The sequence below is a fragment of the Periophthalmus magnuspinnatus genome, chromosome 17 (assembly GCF_009829125.3).
Source record: "Periophthalmus magnuspinnatus isolate fPerMag1 chromosome 17, fPerMag1.2.pri, whole genome shotgun sequence".
NCBI lineage: Eukaryota > Metazoa > Chordata > Actinopteri > Gobiiformes > Gobiidae > Periophthalmus > Periophthalmus magnuspinnatus.
This window is the reverse complement of record NC_047142.1, coordinates 16228674-16241443: the sequence shown is the minus strand read 5'-3', so window position 1 is coordinate 16241443 and position 12770 is coordinate 16228674. Positions and strand designations below refer to the sequence as shown.

At 36.2% G+C, this 12770-nt stretch overlaps 1 protein-coding gene across 2 annotated transcripts in view; it reads right to left on the bottom strand.

Moving 5' to 3' along the window:
- Positions 1-12770, bottom strand: part of ankrd12 (ankyrin repeat domain 12) — a 47863-nt gene that overhangs the window by 9976 nt on the left and 25117 nt on the right. For both annotated transcript variants that reach the window (XM_033982015.2, XM_033982016.2), the window contains exons 3-7: positions 8910-9084; positions 4632-4772; positions 3046-3240; positions 1161-1303; positions 63-210 (exon numbers count right to left, since the gene is read on the bottom strand). In XM_033982015.2, the coding sequence (XP_033837906.1) occupies positions 63-210; positions 1161-1303; positions 3046-3240; positions 4632-4772; positions 8910-9084 (802 nt within the window). The remainder of the gene's footprint in view (positions 1-62; positions 211-1160; positions 1304-3045; positions 3241-4631; positions 4773-8909; positions 9085-12770) is intronic.

Here is a 12770-nt window from a genome sequence, read left to right as displayed (position 1 = left end):
CAAAACATTGATTATAGTTCTATTGCTCAACATATAATAGGAGGATTGCTCTGATCTAGTACCTGACGAGCTGTCTTCGGGCTCAGACAGAGCAAGCTCTCCCTTCAGCAGCTGCTCCACCTCCTGTGAGTCGGCCACGTCCACCGGCCTTTCTCCGCGTTTGTTCGCTTGAAATGCATTTCCACCGTGACGCAGCAGCAGCTTCACAATCTGGATGTACAAAGGTTAATATTACAGATGATATCACTATATTCTGTAGCTCCCATCATAAAGTCTCATATAGTAACTCACATGGCTCTTTCTAAGAAGTATGCAATAGGTAAAATGTTGAGTAATTCTACAAAGACAGCATGTAGCAGTTATGAGCATCGAACATTAGTTACCGTTACAAGCATCAATTCAGCTAGTAATGGTAATGAACTGTTTATCTGTCCATGATTGATTTTAGAGCCTTTAGTGCCTTTATTGAACTCCTGCCCATTTCAAAGGTTCAAGGGTTTGGCAGCAGCCTAAAAAGTGAGAAGAATTCACAAAGTTTTCCTGGCTGCAGGATTCAACAGTGTTGTGTGATTTATATTTTGAGTTTGAGTTGGTGAAACTCCAAACCAAAAATCAAGGGAACAGTATCAAGTTTACTTGGGTAAAAAAAAGGGCAGTTTTAGATATTTCACAGTTCAAAGTGTCCTCTTTGAACATAACATCCCATTATACTACAGTATACAAATATCATTGATTAATTTGTCAGGTTAACTATAACCATCTTCATGACCCCATTGTCTTTGTCAAATTATTTAACTATTTGTTTCTTTGCTAAGATTACCAGAGTTATTATATTTTAGATTCAGATTCCACTCTTGAAATGGTTTTTACTTCACATCTGTGCCTTCTCAGAGTTAAGAAATGCCAAGTGTCCAGTCAGTGATCAAAGCAAAGGGTGGCCATCTTTAAAAATCTAGAATCTAAAATATTTATTCATGGTTTTGATGCCTTCAGTGAGAATCTACGAATGTAAATAATCATGGAAATAAAGAAACATACTTGAAAAAGTGACTGGTAGTGCATGACATGGTCCATCTACTTATTATGTGGTAATTTTTAATGTAATTTTTTTTTTTTTAGCATCTGGTGCAGGCCTAAAAACAGTACATTCTATTTCTTACATCCTTGTGCCCACTGCTGGAGGCGTCGTGCAGAGGTGTGTCATCATCCAGCCCCTGTGTGTTCACTTCGGCTCCGGCCGCAATCAGCACTTTGGCCACGTCGTAATAACCCAAATTACACGCTTCATGGAGAGGCGTCCAACCTGGCAACAGAAACGGTAAAGATCAGCATTTTAAAGAGGGAGTATTACTTGCCTAACCCATAACATATTTAGACCACAATGCTACTTTTTATTGACTTGATAATGCTATATTTGCCGAAAATAATATATGAACATGTTTTATAAGCTTCACTTTCATTTTTGACGCTCTGAGTCCTCCCTCCATTCGCTCTCAGTGACAAGTCAAAGCCCCCTTAAGAGAACGGTTTTGCTAATGAAACTACTGCACATTGCATCAGGTTTATCAAGTTGTAATGTACTGTTGACTTGTCGACTGAGCATTGGACACTGGAGCACTGCTAACCACAAGGAGGGCAGGGAGAGATCGCTAAATTACTCAAACATAAATGGATGACATGTAAAAAAAGATTAAATCTCTTCAGTCATATTTTTGATGAGGAAACAATGTTAAAACATAATAGAAAGCTCCAAAAAGTCGATTTGGCATACAAGATTGAGCTATCAAAACAAATAAGAAAATCAAGACAAGAAAATCATCAAGCAATTTGTCCAAAACACACAAGCAGATTAACCAAGATTTGTATTCCAACTTTCTATTGGTTAATTCTTAAATTTTGATAAACCTTGTGACGTGACTACTGTTGTGCTTTTGGGCTCAAAAATATAATTAACTGAAATATTTATTTTTCAAAGTACTGTGATGAGCCACATTTTCAACCAAACCACGGTTAAAGCAAAATGGTCAATGAAAAATGTTCAAAGCATAGCATTTTGAAAAGAGCTTACAAGTATAAAAATGACCACTAGGGCTGCAGCAACTTGTTGGATCAGTTTAATCATCAATAGTGCTACTATGAACTTTTTAGTTTTATTAGAAAAGGAGAAAAGTTAAATACACCTTCCACTAAAAGAACATAAATTTTATAATTTTGAATTGTACAACAAAATCTTTACAGCACACTGTGTATTACCTCAAATACACAATAGTATCTAAGACACAGTGGCTATGTTTACATGTATGCTAAAAATCAAAAATCAGATTGAAATGTCAAGTAAACAATTAACACCTAATTTCATTCTGATTGTTCACACCTCTGCAGGTTTTGACAAGAAGAAATATGCAAAATGGGCAAACCAATGTGGCAAAGACAACAATAAAATTGAAAATGTTAAAGACTGAAAGATTTTTTTTAAATTCACTGCACTTTGTCTTCCAAATACAACAGTTACTCTAAAATCCATAACTTAACATGGCATGTGATGATCAGATGTATGTTGTGCATGTAAACACACATACAATAAATGGACGATCAATTTACATAGCCAATTCTGACTAGCCATGCAAATGTACCCACTGTTATCCATGATAAGATTGTGGCATTTCAAATAAATGTTGTCTGAACATGTTTTAAAGCGCCCATATTACAGCGTTTTGTGATATGTTGTGTGAATGAAACAAAACACAACATGGACTAACACCTTGCCAATTTAGGCAGGTAGTTTTTCTCTACTAAACAAAAGACATAAAGGTAGCTGCTAGCTTGAAAATGACCGCTTCATGACAACACAAGGTGGAACACATTTTGATCTTTAAATAATCATGAATTATTACCCTGTCTACAGATCCAAATTTGGAAATGAAACAAAACACAACTCTGGGTATGTTTTTGATGAGGTAACAACATTTTAACATGGCGTAAAGCTCACAAAAGTTAATTTTGCATAATACAGGACCTTTAACAGGTCCCGATAGGTCTCCGTACCTGCAAAGTCCTTCACATTGACATCTGCTCCCAGGCTGATGAGCTCTTTGACCTGTTTGGCGTCTCCTCTGATGGCCGCCATGTGCAGCGGCGTCTCTCCACGCTCATTCCTCTTGTTCACTTTGTCCTTCTGTCGCGAGGGGGGCACCTTCTTCTGCACCGGGGGTGTCTGCGAGGGGTGGCTGGGCGTCGAGTCTACAATAGAAAAGGGTTGTCAGGCTTGAACATTTCAAACTCTAATTCAATCTGAAGGAATAGACTCGATACTCAGTACAGATTACAATAACATGATAATAAAACACTCTTTACTTAGACAGTAGAATGCCATTTTCAACATTAAATCATAGAACATTCTTTTATATTACCCTGAGTTGTCCAGGGTGTATACTAGTCTATGTGGTCTTATACTTTTTCTGATGCAGCTCAAAATCATTCTAAAGCTATTCAGGAAAGGTTCATTTCTATGTTGCTGTTGATGTGACTTTAGTATCATTGCTTACTTGCTTAAAAATTTTCAGTAATTTTACTTACAACCCTACAATAGAAACAATCAGGAGAATGGTGATGAAAATGCATGTGGCCGTAAAGTAGCCACATGAATAACACTTCACTTGGTTTAGTATTTGAGAAAGAAATGTTTCATTGAATAGTATTGCTAAAAAGAGCCTATTCTCCATCTTCACTTTCCTATATGTGCTCTGTCTCTTTAAGAAGTCTCTGAATGGACTCTATAATACTGTTAACCCAGTTCTCATTCATTGCCATTGTTTACAAACGCGGGAGCTCGTCATGACTTGTATTGACACAAAACACAATTACTCAACCAATCCACCTACAGGAAGTACAGTTTATTTAGACAAAAAAACACAGGGCTTTAACCAGCTCTGGTGAACTGGTTTTACAGGAATACTGAAATTCATGGATTCCTTTGTATCTGGTGATAGTCAGACTTATATCTTAAAGCTTTATAACGTGTTGTCATTCTCACAATGTAAATCAAAGAGCATTTACAAAACAATCGAACAGACCTGAAATTTATCAATAAATTATGAAGATCAATAAAAGAAAAAATATTTTGATATTAAGGAATTAGGATACCACAATGGAGTTTTAAAATTTTAATTTAGACAATAGAATGTGATTTTCAAAATGAAAAAATTTTACTTTCTTTTATATTACCACGTGGCCTTATACCTGTGTAATCCCTCAGTCCAAGCTTCCATCCATGGACCACTGTGCCATGGGAGTACACTCTGTCTCTATGTGGTCTATACTCCATAATATCTGATCTAATGCATTCAGAGCAGTTCTGAGTTTATAAATGTTTTTCACAACTGTCAAATGCCAGAGCAACGTTTATGCCATCACTGTAGAGCTAACAAAAACAACTAGCATACTAACTGCACACTTCCTGATTATCAGACAATAAAACACTTTATAATTAGATGCAAACAGTACACAGCAGACATGTTTGACCTCAAAGGCTGCTTTTACAATACTGTAATACAATACCTGCTGTAAAACATTTTGCTCAAATACATGGGAAAAAATGGCTACAGGTCCTTTAAGTTTTAATAAAGCATTACCTGGGCTGTTGGCAGTCATCTGCATGAGAAGAGCCATCTGCTTCCTCTCTGACAGTGGATATCCAAACAATAGGTTTGAAGACTGCGACTTTCGGCCTCCAGACTCCTTCTTCACTCGCTTCTTGTCAGGTCCATCTTTATCTGAAACAAAACCAAGCAAGAGTCACCACTTTTAGAAGTTTTCTTGGATGGATATTGGTATTGCGGTGTGAGAGGAGGAGGAGGTTGGTTTTCCTCTTCGCCTTGTATCTGTCGAAATCTCCGTGAACAGATGACAAGCTGAAGTGTCCGAAAGGGAAACTAAAGCCATGTTTTCACTGAGAGGTGTGGTACAGAGCTGTTTAGGTCATTACACTTTGGGCATCAATGAAAAGATCAGTTCAAGAAGTACTAGGAAAGTTGTGTTTCTGGAGATACAGATCATTTGATGAAATTGTTGACTTATTGCCTTAGTCACGGGTTTGCGCTTCCCATTATGGATGCCATTTTGAATACTTTTTGAGGTCAACCATTAAAACTTTTTAGTTCTTAACTGTTAATTCATATGGTTGGTTATTGCCATTTTGTACTATTCTCAAACCTACAGTCAGTTAAAGGGCCTATATTTTTCCATTTTCTGAGCTATGTTATAATGGTTTCTCACCACAAACATACCTGGAGTTATGTTTTGTTTCATTCACACGTTTAACACACAAATACTGCATAGTTCTTTTCTCAAACTGAAAACACTTGTGATGTTATGTGGTAATACAATTGCTCCATTGCGTTTTTAAACTCGACACATATTCACTAGAATCAACTGGATAATTTCAGCCCTGCAATTGTCAGACTCTAATGAACAAAAGGTAAAATATAGCTGTTAACTTGAAAACTACCAATTCATGACATCACAAGGTAGAACAGAGCATTTTTAGCTTTGTAAATGTAGGCAGCCTAATAATAAAAGGGCTACTCAAACATTTGTGAATGAAACAAAACAATATTATAGCAGGGCTTGAAGCTCACAAGATTCAATTTTGTGTAATACAGTGCCATACTGTGGAACATTCCAGGGAATGCAATGACATTCCCATAGTAACCAACAGGTAGACCCTACTTATGCCTTGTACAAATTTCTAATCACAACCATTTTAAGTAGTTAATTGGCTTGCCTGTACCAAACCTCCTCAGTGAAAACCTCATTCTCTGAAGCCAGCCAAGTACAAAATTAAACTACACTTTTCGGGACGGTCCATCTACCCCTCCCCATCTCAGTGTCAGCTTTTAAAAACAAAAACAACCAAAACACATGCTTAAGCCGGGACGAGGGGCAGTGGATGCAAAGGGCGATATAGGGGGATAATATCAAATAACACACGTGCAAAAGTGCCTACGATCTCCATTATGACAGTAGGAGTGTGTTTAGCATTGGAGGGGGTGTGGTTTAAACAGGGCGGGGCGCAGAGAGGGGGTTACCTGAGTACATCCTCCAGGGCTCTGTAGAAACGCCCGGCTCTGATTCGTCTACAGAGCAAAAGCAGAAGGAGCAGGAGAGGCAGCGTCACTCACACAGACACTCACCACAGCAACAATGCTTTAGGCCTGTCTCAATCACCAGTGGTAATGGGCCCATATTGTGCTATTTTCTGACCTATGTTATAATGTTGTTTCCTCATCAAAAACATACCTGGAGTTTTGTTTTGTTTCATTCACACACACAAGATAACTGCACAAATCTTGAATATTTAGAAAACACTATTTGCCTTAATTTGGATCATTTCAGCCCTGAAATTTCCAATCTCTGCTAAAAAGGTAAAAGGTAACTTAAATTTGAAAACTACAACAGATGTGGAACAGAGCATTTTAAGCTTTGGAGATGTAGATAGCCTAATAATAAAGGGTTACTCAAACATGTGTTAATAAAACAAAACACAACTCCAGGTATGTTTCTGAGGAGGTAACATTTTAACATGGCTTAAAACTCAGAAGAATCAGTTTTGCGCAATATAAAATTTTTAAAAGCTTGTCAATTGTCCAAGGTAGAAGGGGAAATCATTTGACGCCTCTTATTAAAATGCACTCTACCTGTGTTTTACTGTCTTACAAATGTGAAAAACAGAACTAGTTAATGTTAAATGTTTTTCAGTGGTCCAGAGTTACTCTCCTCTTACCTTATGCATTCTGTGCCTCCCAGAATATTTGAAATAGTTACTTTTATATGTAAAATATTACTATTAATTTATGTCAGGTGAAAGCAGTACTGCCAATTTTCTTTTTTTCTTCTTCCAATATTGAATTAATTTTGTGCAGAAGCAGTCGCTTTCTTTTCCCATTTGTGAAATAAATTATTCTAATAAATTTAAAGCAAAATAAAATGTAAGCTTCTTAAACAATCTTTTTTTTTTTTGCTCATTTATAATTACACACTATGAACAAAGCCAGGCTGCAGTTCACATTTTGGTACTACAAGTTCCATGTCATCCCTATTGACCACCAGAGGGCTCTGCTGAAAACACAGAATGATTCCCTTTGAGCTTTTGCAGGGAATCGTTCAGCGGTTTCAGTTAAGAAAAATGTATTGTTCATTACTATTATGCTTATTACAGATTAATAAGTTCAAATATTGTGACAGGCCTACAACACCACTTGATAGAAACAGTGATGAGGTCAATGAGATGGTCGTTGTAAAGCCACAGACAGACAACACTTTTGTACAACAGGGTTGCTCGCAAGCAGACCTTAAATGTGTATCAGAATTAAAATAAATTTGCAAATGGATTTGTTTTAATTGGCAAAAAGCAAAAGTGAGATATATAGTCCTGTATAGAAAAATAAACATCGTCTGTTGTAGCTAACCCCTTATACCTTATTTACCAATATTTTCCAAAAGCAATGTGTATTAAAAGTTTAGCAGATTTAGGTTCAATGTCACCTCAAACTATGCATCTTACTCCAATACTAACAATTATAAAACTTTGTTAGATTCTTAATTTAAGAAAACCATCCAGCCCTTTGTACAAGTGACATTAGGCATAGAATACATTATACAATTCATCAACAACATAACTTAAAATGCAAAAAGTATCATGAGGTCTAGATATCACAACTAAAAAATGTTATGCTTGTTTTAGTCCTTCAATGAATTAGAACAACATAGATCTAGAGCAAATGTGGAAATTCAGCAGATTCTAAATGAAGGGCTGTTTTGTGTAATCACGACAGAAGCACGCCTTAAAATGATTACACGTAAACTCTAAATCATCTCAAGACTCCGGCTAAAAGAAGGCATGTCTCAGTTTGACTTGTTCTAAGAGTAGAGCAGAAATGCCACATAGGAAGATTTTCTCATTTAAAACTAAATAGACAGAATTGTGTATATTCCAATACCACCAATAGCAGTCACTAGTCAACAATAAAACTTAAATACTAGTAAAATACTGCACCAAATCAGAAAAAAAACACAAATAAAATGGAAACATTATAGTAATAAATTGACTTTTAAATTCATTTTGTCTATTGACCAAAACATATGTCCTTACTCTTGAACTTAACATTCTCTTATGCTTGGAACAGAGAACAGGATCTTAAATTATTCCAGTTGTTTTAGGATATTTCTGACTTTAACAAAATCTACCAAATTTTCAATCAGGAAATTTGTTATCCTAAGTACACTACCAGTCTAAAGTTTGGACACACTCATTCCATTTATTTTTCCTCTTTATTTCCATTTACATTGTTGAGTCTTACCTAAGACATCAAAAATATTAATGAACACATACGGAATGCAGCAAACAAAAAATGTACTCAAGCTCAAAACACGTTTTAGAAAAAAAAAAAAAAAAAAAAAACTGACAAAGGACATGCGACGTGAAAACCACTTCAGGAGACTTCATCAAGAAGCTCATTGAGAGGAGGCCAAGGATTTGCAGCACTTGACAAAGCAAAGGGTGGCTACTTTGAGGATTTGAATATAAAATATAAAAAGTGTTTAATTGCATTATATAGTTTGTTTTTTTACTACATAATTCCAAACCTCTTGCATCATATATTTTATGTCCTGTTTACTACTTTCTACATTTCAGATGCATACAAAGAAAAACAACAAATAACAACAACAAAACACTGAATAAGAGGGTGTGTCCAAACTTTTGACATTTAGTGTATTTGTGAATTTTAAATTAGCATGAATTAACCACAGTCATAGTACTACATCAATCACTATCCAGCAGAGGGCACTGTGAGTGTGTGGCAGAGGGCCAGCAGCTGAGCACCAGGCCTAGGGGGGGGACACAGACGTACCTGTGTCCGAGTCACGCTCCTCTCCTCTGGGCTCGGTGCGGGGCTCGGAGGGGGGCGGGCTAGAGCTAAAGGAGAGTTTGCGTTTCATGGAAGACTTGGCTTTGGCCTCCTTCCCCAGTAACTCGCTCCGGTCCAGTTTCGGAGTCTTTGTGAAAGGGGACAACTTGTCTTTACTCTGCGAAAACACAAGAAAAATATGGTTGAAAGTTGAAACATGAAAGTTAAAAAAAGTTGGGTTTCAGATGACATCACAACACTATAGGCAAATAACATTTAATACAGATGGGACAGCTAAAATAAAAGCAGATTTCTGTGGTAATACTGTAAGGTCTTGGGTCTACTTAAGAACAGAACAGAGGTTAAAATTTTGTGCATTTACCTTTTGGGTATTTCATCATATACTTCAAAATACAATATAAACACAGTCTCTTGTCCTCTGTCTAATCTAGTCACTTTCTATAATCTGAAAACACAATTTTAAATATAAATAAACATATAAAAATTAAAAGTGTAAATATTTCCCAATATTTTCCCCCATAGCCTCTGAAAAAAATGTATATTTTAAAAATAAGAAAGCTTGCTCAGGGTGAATTAGCTATGTGCCAACTGATGACCACAAGGTTATAATTTTATTTAAAATGTCTCTGAAACTTTATAAACTGCTATGTTGATAATGTTTTAGAGACAAAGTTATTAAAACATTTTTGCTGATTGTTTTTAGTACAAAAAGCTCATCATTTAAAGCTCAACAACCACTTTTTTATATTAGTTAACATATAGTTGGTTAGCCTTTGTGGTGCCTTTGAATTCTTAATATTTGAATTATTCAAAAAGCCTATGGGGAAAATGAATTGAAAATTTACTTTCGAAACAAGAGACAACTTCCACTGGAGTGGAGCAAAAATAGTGACCTATATCACTACAGCCAAATCTATAGAACCAGACAGTGACACAGGGAATATCCGCCACATTATGTACCACTATGTTTTAACAATGGGGTGTGATTTGGTCTGTGGGCTGTGGAGTCTTTTTTCATTCACAGCACACTTTTTTGTTGGAAAGAGATACTGAGCTAAATAAACCAGAGTACCCGTGCAGCTGTGATGTAGCACAAATTGAATTTGGGGCCTGTTTTTTGCTGCAGTGAAATTCCTGTTTTTGGCCTGAGCTGAAGTGTCTGAGAAGTGGAGCTCTTTGATCTTTAGTGAAGCTCCAAGCAGTAGTGAAGAGAATGAGTCCAGCAGATTCCACAGGACAGAGCCACGCACACAAATGCAATATGAAAACGCTGGTGCACATGTGGTATGGGCAATGATGGTGCGATAAATGTATGGGAAATGTCACGGAGATGAGGCAACTGGGGCTTGTGTGTTTACGAATCATTACCAAAATACGGTTGATACATGTTGTTAATCAATTAGAGGTGTGGAGAAATATTAAAAAGGGAGTATATAGAGTTGTTAAGTGTGATGTCACTCCCAGGTCCATCAGCTGAGTGAAAACAATGAACATGTTCACAATGTACTCTTCAGTCACATCTCACATTCAAAAGAGATTGCAGTTTAAATCTAACAAGGCCATTGCGACTGGGAGTTAGGATTACCAGTGTGTATATATCTCACTATGTTACACTAGATTATTACTACATTATAGGGATAGACGGATACCGATACTAGTATTAGATATCAGGCTGATACCAGGTACTAGTACTCATCAATGTGCTGCCAATACCACTATAACTGCACTGCGTCTTAATTTGAGCTGAGCAGTGTGCTCTGAACAGAGTGGAGTTGACCATAAAGGAGGACATAAACTGTTGTGCATATTAAGGTCAGCTTTAATCACATGTGACAAATGAACTATGAAAATATTTAGGACTTTTATAGTTCACAAAGGATGTCGGAGGATAAAGGATAAAGGATATTGTGTTTACACTGTAGCACACTAATGTCACTAAGTGGTACTGGTGACTCTTCGCTTGTGCGTTGGGACTTACTGTAATTGACAAACAAATCTAGTAACGGAATAGAGCTGGTCCAGAGCTTTTAAAAGGAAGTATAGCGTGTCCATATTCATAAAGCACGGCCGTGGTAAAAGTGAGAGGACACTCACTGTTTGCTAACTGCTACACAGCCACTTTAAGCTAAGAAAACGGGGTAAATATTAAAAGGTATGTCTCTAAATTATATTGGAATTATACACAAGTGCAGTGACTTTAGTAGAAACAGCCCCTAAAAAATGTATTCCAGTGGAAAAGTAGGTAGTACTATAAAAATGCTATGACATGAATGTGTTTTACTACAGCCTATAAACTAAAGCAATAAAAAGTTTTACAATTAAACACTCAGGTTAATTTAAAATGTATTATCCGTTTAAGTTTGCCTGTGTGTGTAATCGATAACAGATAAATTATCGGTTATCGGTATCGCTTGAAAATTCCATTATCGTACACTGTCAAATTGTTAGAAGACTATGGCTTGTGGTCTGTATAATCCCTCAGTTGTCCACGTAGGTTCCATAGCAAAAGAAAATTAAATTTTTGTCAACTCGACAAAAGTTTTAGAGTGAAGACAGAGGAGCTCCTCCCTTCAGACAGATATAAAAGGAGTGTCCACCAGAAACTTGGCCAGAACTGAAGTGGCTTGGATGAGCAGCGAAACATCTTCACTCCAAAACTTTTGTCCAGTTGACAGAATTGAATTTTCTTTAGTTATAGGCTATGGTCTCTGAAGACACACTGCAGGACATAAACTATTACTACTGTGGTTTAATCTTGATAAATAAAACAAAGGACCTCAAATACCTGCTACCTGCTTTATTATTATTATTATTTTTACATTATTTCTCTTCATTAAATGTGTCGACAGATGACTTTGCTCTGTTTGTGTGACATTGTAGCATTGTGACAAAGTGCTATTAGTGATGAAAATATGGCCCATTTTTGTGCGTTAAAGTATTAGTGGTTTAATTGTTTATAATGGAGAAGTATGACTACAGATCTGTGTCCAGATCATAATTAGATGCCTTTTTAACTGTTGGTTCTCCAATCAATCAACCTATATAGGTAATTGATGGGCAGCCAGAGACACATTATTAGCTTATAGCAATAATGTAGCAAATTTCCATAGATGTTATAACTTCCAGAAGTTAGATTGTGGTCAAAAAGCCTATATTAGTTCCTCAAATATTAACATAGCGTGCATCACTATATCAAAGTCCATGTGACTGGTATCGGCTGTGAACGGTATCGACCAATCAAAAATTTTAATGAATTGTAACTCATCAGCCTCAAGAATCCTGATAGGAGAACCACAACTGTTGATCATGTCAATAAATCTAACAATCGAGATTTTTACTTTTTCTGGCAATTAGATTTTAGACTCAATTTTGTTAAAGATTACATTTTAAACACAAAAACACAAAGACAAGCAGTATGAGAAATGACTGAAATATGACTTGATTATCTAATACAAGACTGAGGGTTTTTTGGTGTTTTTTTTTTTTTTTGCATAAAACTGAGTATTTTTTGGTTTGTGGAAAAATATACGTTACTTACAATTTGCTGCTTTGTTCTTAGGATTCAATTCCCATTATTTGCATACATAATTGCAGTCCTATTCTGAATGATTATAAATAAAGCGATAAACTGACAGAATAAAGACACAAGCTACAATGATCTCTGAATTCCTTTTATGACTTTCTCAGCAGTTTTCTCAACAGCTTTTAGTGGTGGTTTAGTGTCCGTTAGATGAGTCACTGTGATGTAATGTTATTTGAGTGCCTAGGTCCTTAATTTTCAATCAATGTGCCAGTGAACAATAGTGCGTTATTTAATGTGGGGTTATTTAATCTAAGTGGTGT